The following is a 22,624-nucleotide window of genomic DNA, read 5'->3' on the forward strand; positions in this document are numbered from 1 at the left end:
CATCTGAATTAAATTGTTCTCTGATTAGTTTGTATGTAGGTTTTATGTCTTTGCCAAGGTTAGGCTGTGTTGTGGTAACTAAAAAACCCAAAACCCCAGTGGCTTTAACACATACAAGTTTAATTTTCACACATGCCCTGTTTGCTTTGGGTTCTTCCCTTCTAAGTGATGGCTTGGGGATCCAAGCTAGTTCCATCTTGTGACTATGAATTCAACACATGGCTCCTGGGCTTGCTGCTCTTAAGACCTATGGACTGGAAGTGAGCAAATCCATTTTCTAACATCAGAAGTTCATTGGTTAAAACTGGTCACGTGGCCTCAACTTAATTATGTAAGGGGAGCTGGACAAGTAATGGAACCCATGGACTGTTTGGGGAACACTACTGTCTCTGCCACTTTTTTATTTTATTTTATTTTTTTAAGAGTTTTGCACTGTGAATAACCATCCTCTAATCACCTTTTTTTTTGTTTTAATGGAAGTTTGTAACATTTTATTTTACTTTATTTTTTTGGCCATGCTGCATGGCTTGTGGGATCTTAGTTCCCTGACCAGTGATCAAACCCGGACCCTCAGCAGTGAAAGTGAGGTGTCCTAACCACTGGACCACCAAGGAATTCCATCTGCCACTTTTTATTTCCTCTTGCAGAGTATATGCTCCTTCACTGTAGGGCATGTGTTTCTCATCTTTTGTATCTATCCCTTAGTACCAAGTCCAAAGTCAAGGTGCTTAATCTCAAATTGTTACTCCTTTTTCCTAAATAGGAATATTTCAACCCAAATACAATCCTTGATAGTGTTGAATGTGGTAAAAATACTAACCATTAAGCATTTGAAATAGCTCTTCTTTTTTGTGGAAGTTACATCTTCTTTGGATGTTGTCTCCCCTGGGTTCAGAAACCTTTTATATTTCATGATCTATATCCCTGAAATTTGTCTAGTCTTCATTCATCCTCAAAATAATAATTACTTGGTAAAAATGCAGTTCATTTCTGAATGAAGAAATTCATTCTTATTAATATTTGACTCTGACAGATTATTAACTCATGTACATTTCAAGTGTTATAAAAGGTCCTTTAAGGTTTTTTTATATATATATTTATAAGACAAACTATGCAACTTGGACACAAACTTGAAGGTTTGGTGATTAGTTTATGTCTTAACATTTGAGGATTTGCATGGATACAAAGAGCAGGCAATTCCACTCTCTTTTTTGCTGAACTTGAGTTGACTTCTTCACATTCCCCATGGCAACCTCAGCGATCAACATGTACACGGACTCTGAAGTGTGCTGCCAAAACTTTCCAACCTTAATAATGCATAGTTATGAACTCCATTATGCGACACTTTCTCAGCCAGTCACTGCAAAGATAATATAATTCTAGAGTGGCATTTCTTTCTCCCAGTACACCACCATGAAGGTCTAGTCCTAGACTATAACCTTTGGGGGCATTTGTGGTTTTTCCCTGCTGTAATATATGGCTAAACTCCTCTTGGCCCCTTCTTACCTTGACGATCAATATTATAGCTTGCTTTGCATCCTCTCATTTTAAACAAAGAAAGTAACATTGGAAGGCAAATATTGCTGGAGCAGATGACTTCGGTTTATTGCATCTTTTCCTTTAGTGGGAGCAGCTCAGCTGCTCAGCTGCTCTAATATTTAATAGAAGCAGATCCCCATTTACTTATCTGTTTAATCGCTCTTTTATCTAGGCCAGCTGCTGCTCCTAGGTGCTGCAGCCACTCCTAATTGGAAGGAAGTTGCCTTGGTATCCTAATGGTTTAAACCTGCAAGATTGTTATCTAGGACCTGCACCCCAAATTGGCATCTGAAATGGCTCTTTTATAAATAGTATTGCAGTATTTTATCATAAGAGATGAACTTTTAGAATATAATTTTATTTCATCCTTCCACCATTAGGCATTTTATCACATGACTTTTACATAAACTGAAGCTTGATCATTGATTTCATAACCAAAAAATAACTTTGGTTCTATTTAACATTATTTAAAGCCTTTTATATAAATTAGTTATCTTTTTTAACTCATCAAGACAATTTTTTACTCAAGGGTAGTTATTATTCCTTCCATTTAATTATTTGGGTCAGTTTAATGATATATTAATAATTATTAAAGTGAACTGAAAACTATTATATGGTTGAATTCCTGTTAGAGCTCCTGAAAAGATTTGAAATCAAAGCCTCTTTCCAAGTATTAGTTTTTTGTTTTTTTTTCTCCAAAATATTGCTGTAGATCTGAGAGGTGAACACAGCACTGTGCAACTTCCTCCAAAACTTGATCAGCCCAACTGTCTTTCAGTTTTAATGTTTCATAAAAATAGCATATTAGCCATGATGACAAAAAACCTTCAAAAGCTTTCCTGGTAATTACTTTTCTGTGGCCCCTTTTAAGACAAATGATCTGAATGGGCATCGATTTGTTTAGTCTTAAGAAACAGAACTTCAGACAAGAGACAAAGCAGATTGTGTGATAATGTATGCATCGAGAGTTGCTTGTATTGGAAAACAAATATAATAGGACTGAAGTTTATGTATAAAAATTAATGAGGGCTTCCCTGGTGGCACAGTGGTTGAGAGTCCGCCTGCCGATGCAGGGGACACAGGTTCGTGCCCCGGTCCGGGAAGATCCCACATGCCGCGGAGCGGCTAGGCCCGTGAGCCATGGCCGCTGAGCCTGCGCGTCCGGAACCTGTGCTCCGCAGCGGGAGAGGCCACAGCAGTGAGAGGCCCGCGTACCGCAAAAGAAAAAATTAATTAATGAATGATATGATATAAGTCTAAAGTCTCAGTGAAAATCATTTGTCTTACACAAATATGCCTACTGACCCTATGCCGGCATTGAAGATAGGGTTCTGCTCAGACTCCAAGCACCTCAGTAACAGCACTTCTCTGAAGTACATTGAACCAGTTGGGACATGATGAAAGAACGCAAGGTGTAAATACCTCGAGGGCCTGTGAGTCACCACCTAGAAAGGTTCTTGAAAGGGTAAGAACATTTTATAGTTTGATCAATAGGAGCCTGAAAAATCGGCTGCAGGGTAGAGACAAGTTGAGGATTAAAAACTTTTGAAAACTTGAAGAATTGAATTACTATCCTAAGGAAGTTCCCAGGAGAAAAAGAGACAGAAAAGAGAGAGAGACCTTTTCATCAGATCTCAACCAGCAAGCTTTCTATTTGGTCAGAATTCAGCCAAACTAAATTTGACAGTCATCAGCCCTTATTATTCTAGTCCTGATGCAGCGCTGTGACGCACGAAGAGTGTTTTAGAGATCCAAGTGCCCACCAGTGTAGTTTTGGGCGTATATCAAGAGGAAATGAAGGATGGTGTTGTAGACTTCAAAATCAGAGCAACTTTTCCATAGAATACTTCATCAGAAGAGGTTGTTATTCTATTTTCCCAGCCAAAACTGAATTTTACTTTGAAAATGTATGAAACAGTGTTGCAGTTGGGTTTTCTGCTCTCTCATCACTGTTAGTTTCACGAAAGTTTTAAGTTGTTGCGTCAATATGGTTATCAGAATTTAGATTGTGTTTGGAACGGGGACAATCAATCTGATGGTACGGCCCCTGGAACAAGTACAAAAGTATAAATAAAGGAGCCTGGCTAAAAATTTCTGAACTCGGAACAGATTCTAAGAGTTATTTCTAGTCCTTTGGCTTTTGCCCTATCCTCAGAATATTTACAGAACCTTGCCATGAAATACGAGGAAATAAAAGCTCAGACTTTCAAGAGCCATTATTTATTGCTTTGCCCAGCATGAGCAGATCACAGCGTGAACTGCTCGATGCCAAGTCCATGCAAGAAATAGGCCTCTTTCCTGGGTGGCAGTGGAGAAGGTGGGGGAATGTGGTGGCCCTGAGGACAGGGAGTAGTGGCAAGGAAAGGGTAAGCCCCAATCAAGGACTCATGTCCTCAGAGCTGGAGTTGCATCCAGCACAAAGCCCATTTTCCATTTTCCTATCTGGGTTACACAGAGGAGGCTTTGTGAAGAGCAGGTACATCCAATAAGAATTATGAGGAAAGCTGAGTTGCTTGATGAGATGCAAAGAAAGAAAGCAGAAGACAACAGCCAGTGGGAGAAATGAAGGAGAGAGTGTTGGGTAAGGTGGTCAGCCGAGTCTAGTTTATTCCTCACTTTGCCAGTCGCATTCATGCCTCTTGTGTTCCGTGGTCAGTGCTCACTCATGCCGGGAGCTGGCCGGCTTGCACTAAGCAACAACGTAAGAAGGGCCTGTAAATGAGGGGCTTCTGTTCCCAGATCTGTTTTCTGGGTAAAGAGGTGCAAGTATCTGCATAGCTAGATCATCACCTTAGATACCATCGTTTCCTCTTCCTGAGGAAACCCAGAGCACTCCTGGAACGTGGTGTGCCAACTACTGCCACGTGGGCTATCATAGGTTTTATGCCAAAAATAAAATACATTTAAAGCATATTACAACAGACCTACTTCACCAGGACATAAGAACACTTCTCTGCAGAGTCAGGAAAAAAAAATACTTCTGAATTAAAATTAAGGTGCACACTCATTTTTAAACACTGACCATGAAGGATCTGAGGTTTTCCCATTTTAGAGGTCATGGGGAAATATCAAAGCTTTCCTCAGTCTCCTTGGATGGAAACTTAAACTCCCCTCCTGTTTGGTGCTTCTTGTAGATTGTGACTCCCAGTTCAGCCTCTTTCTCTAACTCAACAGTAGAAGAAGAAAGTAATGTAGGGCTTTTCTGGCATTATAGGTCTTTCTGGTCAAACCAGTGAAACAGGTATCACAACTGTTCCGTTAGGAACCCAAGTTCACCTAACCTGAGTTCTAAGTCTGGGCACAGTATCCAGCAGAATGGTACTTTCATAGATTCTCTCCCCAATCCAGTTCTCTTAGGCAGTCTTTCTTCTGCAACTTTGCATATTTCTAGCAGAGAGGGAAAGGAAAATACCTTTCTGTCCTTTGTAAAGGCCAACTTCAGACCTGGTAAAAATGACTTCGTAGAAGAGAGTTACGTATGAAAGTTAGTATGTTAGGGTTGAAATTGACAAAGAAATGCAGGCTTTGCTTTTCTCCAGAAAGGTGACTTTTTGCTCATGCGTCTTCAGTTCCATTAATCAGGAATAGTCCTTTAAAAAACAAAAAGCCCCAAAACCTCCTGTTCCATGCCCCAGGCAGTCTTCCTGTGTCAAACAATCTGTGACAGCTAGTAAGGTGTTCTGGTACTTTTCCCCTGGAACTCTGGTTGTGAGGCTTCTTGGAACCTCTATAAGAGGTTCATTTAGGCTGACAGAGCTGCCCTTTCTCTCCTGATATTTCTGTCAGTGTCTTCTCTTCTCAGATCCTTCTTCAGAGGATCATTCTGGTTGAGAAAAGTATAGGCATAGGTGCAAATGATGAGTTGTTTTCCTTCACAGTCTGGAGAAATTATAACATGCATAGGTGCTCCTGGATATGGGGAAAGGAAGCAAAATATTAACCACCAGCATTTTCCACATGCAGTGTGTGCATTTCCTTTCAGAGATACCCTTTGCCCTCTGCCATGTTACTTACTTGAAGATCGCAGGGTCCTTCCTAACTGTTAGTCATTTTCAGGAACTGAAATGTAATGGAGATTGTTGTTTCTATTTACAGACAGGTACACTGAGATGAAAGGAAAATTAGCATTAGAATTGAATCCTGTCCTTTTTAAATTTCCATCTTTAAATCAAACTGTATTCCCCCCAAATTAAAACCAAAAGCAATAGCCCCTTAATGCAGAAAAATTCATGTGCAAATTATATGTGTTAAGTTTGCAATTGTTATAGTCAGTGTACTACGTTTGTAAATTATTTGTGTTTAATTCTTAAAACTGGGTGTGTTGAAAGAAATGTTCCCACCTAGCTTTCTCTTTTGCACATAAACTTAGTGCAAGTCCCTGTTTCAAGGACCTTTATGTGGTTGGATTGAAATTGCTTAATAAACAATTGAAAAAGTTAAGCATAACCTAGAAGTCATTTAGTACTATGAGTCACTTTCCTGACAAGCCAATAAGGCAAGAGAACCCGGTTGCAAAACAATTACTAGCCCTGCCTGAGGGACCCTGGAAATATATTACAGATATGTTAGGAAAACAAAGCAGTAGTGTTTTACCACGCTGCAGAGAACAAGTTAAGGTTGCTAACCAAACAAAATAACTGACAATGCCAATTTTTACATTTGTTTCAGAACAAGGGACGCTCAAACCATCCGAGGTAAGGTTAACGTTTACATTTTTTTTTGTATAACTTTTGCTTTTCAAATTGTTTGCTAACTTAAGCAGGCTTGAACTCCTAGAATGTTAAATGTGCCTTTTAAAATGGATAGAAAACAGCTAGAGTGAGCAATCAAGTGCTTGTGAGTGAAATGCACAGGGTAAATCAGAGGAATTTTCAGATACCATCTGAAGATCTTAGGTAGAGGAAAAATGTGAATATTTCATCTAAGAATGTGTGTGAGATGGGACATTTCAGAATCTTAGGTACTCACTTATTCAGGTAAATTTCAAATAAATATTGTAGCAATGTTGTGGCACTAATATGGGGGTACCTTTCCCTAGTTCCCAGCTACAGAATTCCACAAACCCTGAGGCTTATAAAACTTAATACATAACCAAATCAATTCACTTTTATAAAATTTATAAATCAAATAAATGATGCACTACATCGCTTTCAGTCTCTCAACTGTAAGTTCAAGCTGACTTCCTGCCTCATTATACCATCTAAAGTTGTTCCAGCAAATGTGTTTTCCTATTTGTTACTTTAATGTTTTAATTAAAATTTAAAAGTAATTAAAAATAAAAACTTAATGCGTCTGAAGGCGTTCTCTTGGAATGAATCTCTGATCCTGCTAGGACAGAAGGAAGGGTGGCCCTCATCCCAGGAAGTCAGTAGACCTGTCCCCTATCATGAAACAGTGTCACTGCCCAACATTCGCTAGTACTAAAAAGTTCTAAGGTTCTTCATCTAAGGATGTGGTTACGTGTTTCTGCCAGTTTTCCATTTGAGCACAAATGTGATTCATATCATGTCTTATTGATGAAATCAAAATCTGATAACATATCCTTTTGGTTTCACACAGAGTCTGAGGTCTAATGGCTTAGAAGTACGAGATCCCTGTCACCTCTCAGAATAAAGCTCTTGAGATATGGGAACATGTGTATATGTATAACTGATTCACTTTGTTATAAAGCAGAAGCTAACATACCATTGTAAAGCAATTATACTCTAATAAAGATTTAAAAAAAGAATAAAGCTCTTTTAAGAAAATATGAAAGAATGAAAAATATAGCAGATTACAGGCAACCGGTACCTTGGGCGTCAACCAAAAATAATACCTGACCACCAAAAAAAATCATAGCAAAGAAAATTAAAATGTAAAATGTCTGTGATTAGTTATATGAACCAGAAATATAGTAATCTGAGAATTTCAGAGTAAAAGAATGACAAAAAACATTCTATGTCAAATTATTTTAGCACATGACAATTATATCTCATTAAGAGTAGTATAGTATTAGTATGTTTTTAATAGGCTGGCATTTATATAGTTGGTAAAAATAATGAAAAGTACAGCAAGATGTCAAACGAGAGGTAACTGTTTTTACTTTTTTGCATAAGCATATAATTTGTACATACAGGGTATCAAGAATGTGATGTGAGGAAATTCACATGCACCCTTTAAGTGTTATCAGTTGACTATATTTTAGACTTTAGAATCTAGCTCAGGGAATGCATAACAGGATAATAGTATTTAAAAAATAGGTCATGCGAGTTCTGCTAGGGCTAAAATAAATTAACATAAACTTGTTTTTAGTGTTTAGTCAATAGGTAAGATTTTTCATCAGGACTGTAAGGATTCTTCCAGCAGTGTCAATGAAGATCTTGGAAAGTAGCCTTCTTTCTCTTACTCTCACTCTGTTATTAGATAATTGAGACAGATTTCCTCGTAGAGCTTTGAAGTTTAACTCAATATTACTTTACCTTTATCCTCTTAGATAAAGGTATACATGTATCCCCCCACCCCCGCCCTGGGCGAGATGATTTCACTTGATTTTATTTAAGCAATGAGAAATGGGCGTATTTACAGACAGAAAGTGTGCTAATAAGAAGTGGTTAATGATTTTCACACTGATACAAAATAATGATACAAAATAATTCTCTCCAGGCATTTTATACTCTTAAAAATTACACGTAAGCCTATTCTGAAAGGAATTAATTTTCACATTGATTTTTTTAAATGCAGCATCAGTATTTTAGTGACTGGCTTCAGTGACTTGCTTAACTTCTGATTATACAAAGTGTAATTTTTATTTAATGTGTGATTCTGCTAATAATCTCTACTTTGGATGGATAATTATAGTAAAATCTTATACTGGCCAACCTATTTGGAAACTTTAGCTTAGCATAAAGGAGAAGTATAGCAAAAGAATGTTAAGAAACATCTTTCACTCCATACCTCCCCACCAAGACTTTGTGGAAGGTATATTCACTCTCTGAGGCAGATGCTTATATGATGTTCAGGAGTCTTCCCAGAAGTACAAATGAAGACCTTTTGTAAGCTCTGTGATGTTTTCCCCCCTCTCTTGGAGGTCTTCTTTTTCTCCATGTACCAATTCGTAGTCCTCTTCTGTTCCCCTGTCAATGGCCATGATTGTGAATTTTTAATTTCACACTTCATTCTCAAGGTAGGTCAGTTCTCAATAGCCACAGGATCGCCCTGGGCCTCCCTAACCTGGGATGTTCATCTTGCCTCCCATTCTGGAGTGGACCTTCAGAAGCCACTTCTAGCTCCAGGAAGCAAGGTTATCATCACATATCTATTTAATATATATCTACTTCAAAGCTATTCCTTAACGTAGGTTGTTCTGCTTTTAAAATAGGTAGAGGAACCAAAGCCAGTTTCATATAGCAAATGAAACTTTGCTCGTTGTGTTGGTAAAATCAACAGAGAGAATTAGGTTTCTCCTAAAAGAGGCAAGAAGAGAGATTCTTGGACGATAAAGGCATTTCTTTTAGAGAAAGACAAGGTAATAGGTAATGAAGCAAGAAATAAAATCAGGTTGGTTGGTTGTCCCCACCCGCCCGTCCCCTACTTCTCGGTAGACCAAAGAAGTTGAGAATGTGCTGAAGACTGATTGTCGGATCTCATGGGGCTGTAACTGAGAGCTCCCAGGGGTGGCAACTGGATGTGCCCTCCTCTCCCTGCTAGGGACGGCATCTTGTCCAGCTCTATCGCAGGCTTTTGAGAATATAGGTGGGGGAGAGGAGTATGTTGGATAAGATATGGTAGAATAACAGGTGAAATTTGCACTTTAACATTGTTTAAATATGTTCTGCTAAACATTTCCAAATTTTTTACAATATAAAATACTTTTTGGGTGCTTTTTAAGTATAATAAATCTCAAGCTCTCCAATGTACTTGGTCTAAGTCGCTTCTCTCTTTTTTAAAATGCACCAGATCATAGTTTGTTCCACTGCCTACTCTTCCTGTAGAAATGTTTGTTTTCAGGATCACTGATTTGCAATGACTTTCAGGAGGAAAAACCTAAAATATAAATAGTAGGGTAATACTTTAGTAGCAAAATGTATCATTTACCTGAGTTTAAACATTCAAAATATCATGAAATGAATAATAATGACAATTATATCAATAATAATAAGCTATCACTTAATAATCCTCACTATGTGTCAGGAACTGTTCCAAGCATTTAACATAAATTAACTCATTTAACTCTCACCACAAATGCTATGAAATAGGTGCTATTATTATCCCCATTTTATAGATGAAAAAACAGGCAGAGACTTCAACTAATTTGCTCCCAATCAAACAGGTGTCAAGTGACAGGGAGGGTCTGAATTTGAATTTATGCAGTCAGATTATATAGAATCCATACTCTTAATAATTGCACCATGTTCCCTATTTTAATCCTAACTTCAGGGTCATATGGAGTTGCTCTTGAACTGAAATTCCCTTTTACACTTTCTAAGTTAATAGTTTTTAAATAGTACTAGTTTAGGGCTAGTAGGAATAAGACCCAAAGTTTGAATTCTTTCTTGCCTTCCAAGCACTGTGATAGTAAGAGGAGTTAGAGTAGTAGAAAAACAGCTTCTGTTGTACATTAAGAAGGTGGAGGAAAATGCAGGAGGTAAATAGCCACAAGACATCCATCATTATATATTTTCCTGTTGAAAATATTGTCATTTATGTAGAGAGCTCCAAAAATTTTATAAAGTTTTAGACAGAAAAGATTTCTTTTTTGAAAGCAGTTTTCTTCCAAGTTATTGGATATGAACCTATAACTCATCATGCTTCCCCGTTTTGTGCTTGGCTGTTAAGAAGCCCAGTGTGATATTTTCTTCTCCTCACTCACAGCGCTCTCTTTATACTAGGGTTGTTTTTTTTTTTTTCAGTATAGCCATCCACCTTGTTCAGTATAGCTTCAATGCTGATTTAATGATCATATTAGGCCTTCACAAATCCATTTTAAAAGTAGTTGGGTTAAAAACAAAATTTATATTTTTAATAATTCTCCAATTTGCTTTTACCTGAGAACCCTGACATCTGTTTTGAGGCCCATTTAACTTATGAATAAAAACAACAGGAAGAACCCTAGAAAAACCCATGGCTAAAGTGTGCTTGGCAAAGCCAAGTCTGCTCTGAATGAAACCAAGTCTCCACACACAGGCACAAACCCCAACACATGTAGAAAGAAAATTGCTTTTGTGAGTATCTGAATTATATGGTAGTTACAGACTGAACATTTCATCCAGTTATATAACGAAAAGTGAAAATCAAGTTCTTATTAATTAGTCAGATTACCATAGTTATTAGGTAGGAATTAATTTAATGCTTGTGAAATCGAATGTGTAAACTGGCATTTTCAAAGATTTAAAACCTCTTTTGTTTTGCATCTTATCTATGATTTTTGTAATGCACAATTTTTCTTATGGATTCCTTTTCTATAATAAGAATTTACTTTCATGGTTCACAAGCTGCATGGCTGTTTTGTTTCTTAAAATATTCAGATATCACTGATCCATAATTAAAACACCATTCTCATTTAAGTGTTTGCTAAAGTCAGAGCTTGAGATCTTTGTTTGGAGGTTGTATAATTTCTCCAGTCCCTGTCTTTCGGACTGACTTTCTCCACGTCTGTCAGGCCTCAAAAATAGCTGCGTTAGAGTTTTGGAGATCAAAACTCTTCGTTGGGAGCATTTTCTAAGCAAAAATGGCTGCCTGGGCTTTGTTTCCATAATTCCTATAGTCATTATGACTTAAAAAAATGAGTCATAATCGCCAGAGATGGTGAATGAAAAGATATTTCTTTCCCATAGTGTTATATCAATGATTTATCAAATGCAGTGTTGTTCAAGTGGAAGACTTATTAGAGAAACAAAAATTATAAAAAGAAACCTTAGAACCAAGTGTTTTGATCAAATTTAGTCATACTTTTAAAAAAAAGTTTTTTTGGAGTATAGTTGATTTGCAATGTTGTGTTAGTTTCTGCTGTACAGCAAAGTGAATCAGTTATACATATACACATATCCACTCTTTTTTAGATTCTTTTCCCATGCAAGTCATTACAGAGTATTAAGCAGAGTTCCCTGTGCTATACAGTAGGTCCTTGTTGGTTATCTATTTTAAATGTCGTAGTGTTAAATGGAAAAAGTGCAACATTCATTGGACTTCCAAAGTGTCACAAAATAATACAATTTGATAACACGAAATCTTTGTTGTTCTTTGTTTTACCTTTCTGTACAGAAACGGACCAATGGACTCCGAAGAACCCCCAAGCAGGTGGATCCAGGTGTGTGATTAAACATCTATAATCATTTTTTCAGTTAAGTGATTATGAAAGTATATGGGAATTGCTGTAGAAAGTCAGACAGATTGTTGGCCTGTGTTCCTCGCAGTTTGGTATATAATGTGTGACCAGGAGGTGACCGTCTACTGTGTAAATCATTTACCTAGGACAGGGTCATGTGATGAGTAACCATCAGTACCACAGTCTTTCCGCAATCAGCAGTTGAGCTGGTTATTTGCTTACTGAACAGCCTCAGGGTGCCTGGTTAATGCTAACATATCCAACACCCTTTCCCTGCTCCCTCCCAAACCTGGAAAAAATCAACCAGCACTTAAAAAATCAGCATGTTCTGAGGGCATGGGGGGAGGTCATAAACCAGACAACTTTGGTACCCTCCCCATTTGGGAAAATACTTTTCTTTATCCTATATCTATATTATTTTATAATACAAGAATGAGTTTAAGGACTTTGTGAACAAGTGTCCTCTCCAGAGACCAGTTCTTTGTCTGCAGAGGGTGTTCAGTTGTTTCCTGTTTAATATCATGAGGTTGACCCTGTCATTATTTTCATATAATTATTTTTTGTCCATTAAGCAATGCCTTCCATAGTTTAATTACCCAAAATTTGTTGTGTATATGGTCATATTATTGTGAGTAAAAGATATTCATGGCTAAAGGATTCCAAATATATGAACTTAATAATAAATCAAGTAGAACATGAAATATAGAGTAGTCTTGCCGGAAAAGAATCTGGATTATGTGTTTTGTTTTCTCATCGTAAACAGTGTTCACCTAGTTGTAAAGTTTAGCTTTCAAAGCATTATAGCTTTTCACTGAAACCACACCCCTGGTAGCCATGCCAGTTTATGAGCTGTTTGAAAAGATTTATGGGAGCTTTGTTGCCTCTGGCTAGAAATTGCCTCACTTGTGTCCTGAGATCAGTTTAAATCTTTTAAGTACAGAACAAAATTAAGGCCATTAAAAAAATTAGGGGTTCTGGTTTGCTTTTTTATTGGTTCTGACTTTCCCAAGATGATACCCTTTGCAGAAAACTCTACAATAATATTTAAAAGTGACTTCTTCTGTTCTATTTAGTAGGAGTGTATGACTGTGAACATAATATTTTTTCTTTATTTTGTATGAGTTATAGTATTTCTGTTTCTGAAAATTACCTAAACTTTATAAATATTATTTTCTCTTTCTTCTGTGGGCATTTTCATTTAATCTATTCTCCCCCAAGGAAATGCATTTCTATATATACAGTGTGTCAGTAGGAACACATTTGACTTTTAACTATGTACATTATAGCCAGAATTTTTAGGAGCCCTTAGATTATTTAAAGGGAGGTATAATGAATTCACAGATTATAAATATGGCAAAGTGGACCAATAATAAAATAGTTTATCTTCCTTTATCCTAAAGGTGATGGCTTTCTCTAGGTATAGCTCTTCCGGTATTTATATTTGTCCAAAGTTTTTAGAACTTCATGAAGAATAAACATACAAATACAAAAGAAGTAGTGCCATATGTTATGTTTGGGGGAAAAATATGCATTATATATAATATACATAGCTGTGTGTATATATATATATATACACACACACATAGCTTTCCATTAGGTATAGTAAATACATATGTGTTTTCTCATTCTTCCACACTTTTGAAAAGAAAGCAAATAGTTGATGATCTTGCCTGTTGTAGATCCTAATGTAATAATCATTTCTCCCTGTAGAATGTCTTTTGATGTTAGGCTTGAATTTTGTGTTTAGAGTTGGTTGTCTTTTTTATCTTTGCTTATTTCTGCTTATTTCTGTTTATTACTTTCTCTTGGCAAGTTGCAAAGCTTTTTTGCTCAAAGTTAACCCTAGCTTGATGACTGACTGTCTTACTCTGAGTTGATCCTGATGTAACTATTGTTAAGATTTTCACAGTTGTGTGGGAGAAGTTTCACTCCAGGATATTTAAACAAGGGATCAATAAAACTGAGACCTCCTAAGCATGGACAGACTGCTTCCAAGGAGCATTATTTGCTATCAGTGTTTTTACTATGAAAGGTCCTTTAATCTTTTCTCTTTTAGCTATTTTAGTTGTCTTTTCCAAGTGTTAACACACTGACTACTTTCCAGGGTCTCACTTAGAGTGGCTTGTAGAAAAAAAGTGATTAAAGAATTTGGGAGGTCAGATGTAACCACTTCACCAGGTCCAAATTTCAGAGCCCTGTCCAAAGTAAATTACATATCTTCTCCATAGACCTTTTGTTCTGGAAAGGAACTTAATGCATAGTTCTTTGGGTAGTAGTGTTACTGAACTAAACTTAGGTCCACTCATCCTTGGGCAGTAAAGCCAATCTACTGACACCAGGTTGTGGTGAAGGAAAGTACAGCATTTATTGCAGGGCACCAAGGGAGGAGAATGGGCAGCTCATGCTCAAAAGACTTTCAGGGACGGGGTGTTAAAGGCAGTGTGGGGGAGGGAACTACAAGGTGTGTGATCAGCTCTTGCACAATTCTTGGATTGGTTGACATCAGGGTGAAATTTCAAGTATCATCAGCCTTCTGGTTTCAACCAGTCTAGGTTGTACATTTTTGTGATCAGCAATTTTCATCTGGAGGGGGTCTGCTCCCTGTAAAAACAACTTAGGAATGTGTGTCAGGACTTTTTCTGTATCTTTCAGGGAACTGTGAGTTCTGTGATTCTGCCATGTGGTGGATTTATAGTCTAAATTGTTACCAGTTCCCCAGCCCAACAGCTATTCTTTGTTTCTCTATCATCTTCACATTTCCCAATCATTAACTCTTGGGCCAGCCTTTTGAGACTCAAGGGAGGCCTGGGAGATTAAAGCAAAAGCCTTTTACTTCAGAGGACAAGGACACAGGGGCTTGCATACAGTTTCAGTTGGTGCTTAATAAATATTTGTTAAATGAATTAATGAATGGCTATATACTTCTGCATGCACTGGCTCTCTTGCTTTTTAAATTCCTCCTGCTGATAAAGTGGACCAGTATACTCAAGGAATATGGAATAGTCCAATGGTGGGAAGCATGGCTCTGAGCCACATTGCCTAGGCTGAGGACCCAACTTAGCTGTTTACTTGCTGTTGACCTTTGGCAATTTGCTTCCTCTCTGTAGTTTCCTCATTTGTAAAAGGAGATTAATAATAGTAGCTACCTTACAAACTTGTTTTGAGCATTACATGAGTTAATACATGAAAAGTACTTATAACAGTGCCAAGTATGTAGTAAATGCTAAGAGGTGGCAATTATTATAATAATTACTTTGTGGTAGAGCATGTTAAATATTGGACATTTTGTCATGTGTAGGAGAATCAAAAGTATTTGCCAATTATTTCTTTGCAAAGAAACTCAGAATTTTATGTTGAATTCTAGATGAAGCTAGAAGTTACATTATCACAGTCATTTTCAGATTTGCTGTTGTTCCCTACTTACCTGATGGCTTCCAAGATATTTTGCTTATCTTTAAGAAGAGACACAATCAACAGTGGTGGTTGAGAGTTTTTTGGTGAAGTTAGTAGTCTTTGTGATTGCAATAAAGAAACAAAGAAAGAAAAACTCCCAAGGTTAAAAGCAAATATTGTGGAGTTCAGTTCAAACCACGAAAGATGTGAGGTTTACATTGTGTGTTATTTGCATATTTAAAACTTTTACTTTTTATTAATAATTGTAGTTAATCTTTATAGATAATATTTACAAATGGCTTTGCAGTTTAGTTGACTTTTTCTTGTCTTCTGTTATGTGCTAAGAAATTTATCAATTTATGATCTTGGCTGCTTTTATAAATATAGTAATAGTAATGTGTTAGATGCAAATTCTGGTAGCTCTTTTGGATTTTTTAAATATAGCAGGGTATTTTCATCAGTTTGTACTTTTCTTCCTGAGACAGATGTTGGTTTCAAGAAAATAACACTTATAAGAGACAGATCAATTATTTCAGAAACACGGAGGTGCTAGGCCTTTTTCAAGAACATGAGATCATAAATCTCAAGAAAATCTGAGCACTGGTGTAATATATTTCACCTAAAGTGGAACCCAAGGTCAAAGTTACCAATTAAATTTTAATACTGAGCTTTAAAAGTTTTCTTCTGTCTGAGTAGAGAAGATACAAGATTTATTTTAGCTTGCATGTGGCAAATCTATATACCAGCATATGTGTTCTTTCAATCAACCCTGTGTTTTTAGACTATTGCAGAATTATCTCATATTTGTGGAACTCATAGCATCTCGTATTTAAGTCCACAGTCACTAGCTTTTAAAAAATCCAGGCCGTTGTTCTGTGTTGCACTACCTAAAGATTAGATGTAGTAGATGGGAAATGTTTAGGTACCGCATTTTCCTTCTGATCTTACGTTACTCATGTGATTTGTGATAACCTTGAATAGTAAGTGAACAGAGTTCTTTCTGAGAGCTCTTGCGTCACATGTGTTCATTTTTAAACTCTTGATTACGAAGAGAAAAATGTGGCTTAGAAACAGTGTTTTTTCTTGTTCACCGAGGAGATGTCTTACTGTTTCTTAGAAGAGACATCTTCAAAGATGGTCACTTTCTCTTTCAGGCGGATAGGATTGGTAGATAATGCCATTCCTATCTGTTCCTGTATGAAGAAAGGAATTCAAGACATCTTTTTTTCATTACCAACTTCGTATCTTATACAACAATAAGCACCAGCAATGTCATTAATTATAAAGCATGGCCCCCCTCCACAGTTTATATTCTGCCTAAGGAGGGAGTAGATACAGGCACAGAGTCTTGATTGCATAAATGCATGTAGATGAGTGTGCATATAAAATATTTTAATATTCTATTTTATACTCTGATTCATTACAGTATGGCATAGTGTCATAAAAATAATTAGGGAATAGTCTGGTAAACATATAAAAAGATCTAATTATGTAATTAGTGCAAAAAAGCAAAAGGAATTGGAAAAGAGAGAAGCAAATGTAGGCTAAGATTGCTTTTAAGCTGAGTTGTCTACATATGTTTTCATTTATATAAATAAAATGTTTGTTATGCTGTTTTTTTGCATTGAATTACAACTTAATACAGTTTTCCTTAATGTTTTAATTTCAAATTATTGGTAAACTCATTCCAGATCTAAACAGAATTGTTGATTTCTTTTAGACTTGCTTTTAAACATAATGCCAATTTGCTCGATAGAGAACTTTTATCTTTTTAATTCTCGAGTAGAAAACATTGATGAGAAAAATAGCAACCCAGGATTTTTAAAATTATTTATCTAAAACTACATTTTTCTTTTTTCCTTTTTTTTTTGAGGGAGACAAATGTATATTCGTGAAGTTTTAGTAAGTGAGCTTTTGTCTATAGTAAATAAGTAATAAAGTATCTGTAGATTACAATATTTCCATATTAATCAGTCAAACCTACTTCTGTCTTTTCTGTCACCTCTAAAATGAATTTCTCATCAAACATAAATCCTAATCTAAATATTAGGAGCATAATTGTAAAACTGTAAAAATACATTTCACATTGAAAGAATGAACGTGAAAAAACTGGGACAATAGAACTTAGTGATTAAGATTCATTGCAGAGAAATGAGAAATCCAAGCTGTGCACGAGTGCTGGAGAGCCTGCTCCGGTTTTTAAAATAGCTGATTTTCTCAAGTTTCTATTAAACTATGGACACAAAGACTGGTTTTGCTCTAAGGCATTTGATCCCCTTGTAGTTATTTTCAGGACTGCCTTCCTAATTCCCTTTACCATGATGATATTTTTCTGAAACGTACATCACAGTCCCTTCCTCACATCTTTTTTTCGTTTGGGGAGGATTTATTTTTCCCTTTGAAGGCTCATTCCGAGCTCACAAAGTGTCACTATTGCTGTCATCTATCAGGTTTGCCCATGCCTTGCCGAGCCCAGTCTTTTACACGGCTCTGTTACCTCCGGCGTAGGAAAAAGAGGGGAAGGTGAATATTTGAAGACGTACATGGGGTGGGGGGGGGGGCCTTTAGATGGGAAGCATGGCCTCAGTAATGTGATTATTGAAATTAAAAAACATTTGGAGTACTATATACTGAACCCACTTCTGGATCGTTTATGTACTTTTAACTTATAATTTCTATTACTAGAGTAATTATGTCTTAGAAAAAAAAGTATACATTTATTAAATATTTAGAAAAATATTCTGAAAAGGAAATCTTGAACCTGGTGAACTGTTTAACATTTTTATCATTGAAAAATCATTCCTCACTTGGAAGGTCAGGTATGGCCTGGACTTCCTTTGTTATATCTACGGCCCTGGTAGTCAAATACTATCCCATTTCAGAAGCAAAAGAACATGCCATATAATGCTAAGTAGACAAAGAAACTTCACAAATTTCTTATGAGCCAACAACTTATGAGAATCAGGTAAGCTTGTTCCAGAACTTTAGTCTGAAGTGAGGTAAATGAGAGGAACCAGTTGAGGCAAAAGTATTGGCTTCAAATAACAATATTTGATACAAGTAATATCGCCCTGATACCAGGAAAGAGGACAGACACTGATAAAGTAATCCTTAGTATCATAACTGTTTATAATTTTATAGTCAATCTATACACAAATAGTGAGAATGGTTATCAAATTAATTAGAACATTGGAATGGAGTTTGTGGAATTTCTACCAAAATGACTCATACTGGCAATTATCTGAATGAAAAGAAAAGCTTGTTGGGTTTTTTTAAATTGTTCTTTACAGATAACTTTTGAGACTCACTTTTTTCTGCAGAGATATTAGAAATATATGGAAGATTCCCTGTCTTTGAGGACCTTGGAATTTTGTTGGAGCGATAGGACCTACAGACATAAACATGTCCAACAGCAATAGCGTGTGGTGTATGAGGAACCACCTAAGTGTGTGTGGTCACTTATGAATGGTGTTGTTGACTAGGTAGGCAGGGTGAAGGAGACTCATTGTGGTTTAAAGAAGGGCACAGGACAGGGAGACGAGGTATCTAACAAGTACATCAATAAAAGTGCATTTATATACAACTACAGATATTTAAATAAAGTTATCAGTCTCTTGCTAGGTTTGATATTCTGACCTCAATTCTGTATCATCCAGTGTGCTCTTGTTTGTCAAGTGGCATAAAACCGAAACGAAATTGAACTATTTGTAATGAGGTGGATAGACCTAGAGTCTGTCATACAGAGTGAAGTAAGTCAGAAAGAGAGAGACAAATACCGTATGCTAACACATATATATGGAATTTAAGAAAACAAAAATGTCATGAAGAGCCTAGGGGTAAGACAGGAATAAAGATCCAGACCTACTAGAGAATGGACTTGAGGATATGGGGAGGGGGAAGGGTGAGCTGTGACAAAGCGAGAGAGGCATGGACATATATACACTACCAAACATAAGGTAGATAGCTAGTGGGAAGCAGCCGCATAGCACAGGGAGATTAGCTTGGTGCTTTGTGACCACCTGGAGGGGTGGGATAGGGAGGGTGGGAGGGAGGGAGACGCAAGAGAGAAGAGATATGGGAACATATGTATATATATAACTGATTCATTTTGTTGAAAAGCAGAAGAAAAAAAAAAACTACAGACTTAAGATGGTTTGACTTAAGATTTTTCGACTTTAATAATGGTGTGAAAGCGTTATGCATTCGGTAGAAACCGTACTTCCAATGATGAATTTTGATCTTTCCCAGCTAGCGATATGTGGCATGACGCTCTCAGAGATGCTGGGCAGAAGCAGCGAGCTGCAGCTCCCAGTCAGCCACACAATCGCTGGGTAAACAACCAAGATACTTACCGCCACTCTGTTTTTCACTTTCAGTATAGTATTTAATAAATTACATGAGATATTCAACGCTTTATTGTAAAAAAGCTTTGTGTTCAATGATTTTGCCCAGCTGTAGGCTAATGTAAGTATTCTGAGTACGTTTAGGGTAGGCTAGGCTAAGCTCTGATGTTTGGTAGGTTAGGTGTATTAAATGCATTTTCAACTTACAATATTTTTGACTTAAAATGGGTTTATTGGGATGTGACCCCATCATATGAGGAAGATCTGTAATTTAAGGGGAAAAAAAAAGAGTGGAGGATTTACTGACTTAGGTAACTAAAGGGGAGCATGTTTGGCTTCAGGCAGAGTTAGATCCAGGGGCTCAAATGATATCATGTTCCATTTCTCCTTGTGTCTCAGTTTTCCTTTCTTTTCTGTTGATTTTTTGTCAACCTGCACCTCAGGCAGGTTATCTCACTTGGAAGCAAAGTTGGCCACTAGCAACTCTCAGTTCCCCACAGCTAGCACTCTCAGAGAAAACTGGACACCTTTGCCCCAGTAAATCTAACAAAAATCCCAAGTTGTCTTTAACTGGCCTGGCCCAGATCTCTGATCATCTCTGAGGACATCACTGCAGCCAGGGTACATGTGATGAGCCACGTGGCTTCTGTGTCCACCTCTAGCATGCAGAGAGGGCCTGACCCAGCCTGTTCACAGGAAATTTGTTTTCTGTAAGAAAGAACAGCTTTGCTTACAAAAGAATGGGGGAAGGAAAGAAGAGCAGCTTGGTTTGAGCAGATTATAATGTACATCTGTTATAGTGTATGCGTTTTAGACATTGTCCTCCTTGGGCGTACTGTGGCTGGGTTTTCCACCTCTTCTACCTTGGCCTTTTTCCATTCGTAGTCTCTTCTATTTGATTGTTTTCTAGTATCAGACAAGGTAAATCCTGAGGAATGTACCTAAAATGGGAACTGGAGAGTCTTGACAAAAAGCTCATCCGTACTCACAGCTTTAGTTTGCAGGGATACCAAAAAGGAAGGGTTCTTGAATCACAGTATCTTCTTATAACCCTGTCTTTATACCTAAAATACCAATGTGATATTCTCCTTTAGATAGAGGTACTCTGTTTCTATAAGGAGATAATCCTTTGTTCCACCATTAGCTACATACACGTTAGTGTAGATTGGTCCATCGAATTAGAGAACTGGGGAAACAAGACCTAAGACGGCATGTTTTGTGGAGGCAGGTGGGAAGAAATGTTCCCTCCCTACTGGAAGGGTCAGGATGAGAGTGCCAGAGAGCCAGAGACTGCAGCCCTTGAGGCATTAAGTTTAGACCATAACCTGCCTCTGTGGCAATAAAAGAATCATGGGAAGGAAGGAGAAGGAAGAATCTTGTCTAGTTTTGTCTGTATAGTCGCCCCTTGGTATCCACGGGGGTTCCAGAACCCCCCACAGATAGCACAATCTGTGGGTGCTCAAGTCTCTTACACAAAATTGCATAGTACAGTTGGCCCTCCCTACCTGTGGGTTCTACATCTGCAGAGAGGGAGGGCCAACTGTATTAGGCACTTTCACTTACATGGACACTTGTTGATCATCAGAGGCAGCCCTGTACAGCCGTTTAGACTGAGCACTGTGCAATGTCATAGATCTGGGTTTGTATCCTGCCCCTCCACTTAACTAGTTGTACAATCTTGGACCTGTAGACCTGTTTTAGCCTCTCTAAAATGGGGGGTAATAGTAGCAGACATCTCCTGCTGTCATTGTGAAGATTAAATGAGGTAATAGGTAAAGCATTTATCAACAAGGTTTGGCACATAGTAAGTGCTCTGTAAGTGATGGTGGTGGTGGTGATTACTAATACTTAAATACGCCTATATTAATTTTCTATTGCTGTGTAACAAATTACCATACATTTAGCAGCTTAAAACAGCATGTTTTTTATTTCACAGTATCTGTGGGTCAGAAGTCTGGGCGAGGTTTAGCTGGGTCTTCTGCTTCAGGGTTTCTCATAAGACCTCACTCAAGATGTTAGCTAGGGCTATGTCTCATCTGAAGGCTCAGGTCATTCCCAGCTTGGCAGGATTTGGTCCTTTTGGTCTCTTAAACTGAGGTGTTCAATCCCTAGCTTGCTGTTGGCCAGAGGCTGTCCTCACATGGGCCTCCCTAACATGGCTGCTTGCTTCATCAAAGTGTACAAGCCAAGAAGGTGACGGAGTCTCCTAGAAGGATGGGAAATTAAGTCTTATATGACAAAATCATGGAAATGACATCCCATCACCTTTCTATTGGCCAGAGGCAAGTCACAGGTCTTGCCCACATTCAGGGGAAGGGATTAAATAAGCATGTGAATACCAGGAGGCAGGGATTATTGGGGTTCATCTTAGAGTCTGTCTGCTACAAACTCTAAGAGGGAGATTCTGTTAGTTTTCAGTGGAGGGAACCAAAGCTCTGAGAGGTGAGTAATTTACCCAAGGTCACACAGCACCTGGCAATTACCAGGACTTAACTGCAGTGTTTGGCTCCAGAGACCTCATTCTTCTAGAGGATCTTCTGTGTACCCTACTTATGCCAACCTTTGGACAGAGGAAAGCTTATTTCCCAAAGTTTAGCTATGTAGAACAGTGCAAATTAGCAATGTGATCTGGTATGTTGTGCAGACTTCATTAGTGGCTGCTGTTACAAAGCAGATTTATGGGTGATTTTATTTTATGCATTGTTAATTTTGAAAATGTTAATCTGAAATTGCTACAGTATTTCAATTAATTTGGACGATTAAAACTTAGCACCAGAAGAATCCCTTGCAAAAGATAAGGCAGCTAATTAGAGGTTCTGAAACAAACAACTGTAGACACTGGCACTGAAACATGCTGGGTGGATAACACCCAGCAGAACTCACTCTGCTTAACAGTTTTGAAATGGAAAGAATGATTTCTGGCAGTCTGAATATTAAACTTGAATGCAATTGATGTTTTTTTAAGAAAGCCATTTTAAGGAGTTAACTAACTTAATGTATAATTTTTTAATAACATGCAGTTCTGGAAAACTGTGTTCACATTATT

The 22,624-nt window shown here is 37.4% G+C and overlaps 1 protein-coding gene across 7 annotated transcripts in view; it reads left to right on the plus strand.

Annotated features, from left to right (window-relative positions):
- The window catches only part of VAV3 (vav guanine nucleotide exchange factor 3), a 400,412-nt gene that overhangs the window by 250,651 nt on the left and 127,137 nt on the right, over nt 1-22,624 (plus strand). For all 7 annotated transcript variants that reach the window (XM_073810192.1, XM_073810193.1, XM_073810194.1 and 4 more), the window contains 2 exons: nt 6,208-6,233; nt 11,779-11,824. In XM_073810192.1, coding sequence (XP_073666293.1) covers nt 6,208-6,233; nt 11,779-11,824 — 72 coding nt within the window. The remainder of the gene's footprint in view (nt 1-6,207; nt 6,234-11,778; nt 11,825-22,624) is intronic.

Source organism: Tursiops truncatus, chromosome 1 (genome assembly GCF_011762595.2).
Source record: "Tursiops truncatus isolate mTurTru1 chromosome 1, mTurTru1.mat.Y, whole genome shotgun sequence".
Taxonomy (NCBI): domain Eukaryota; kingdom Metazoa; phylum Chordata; class Mammalia; order Artiodactyla; family Delphinidae; genus Tursiops; species Tursiops truncatus.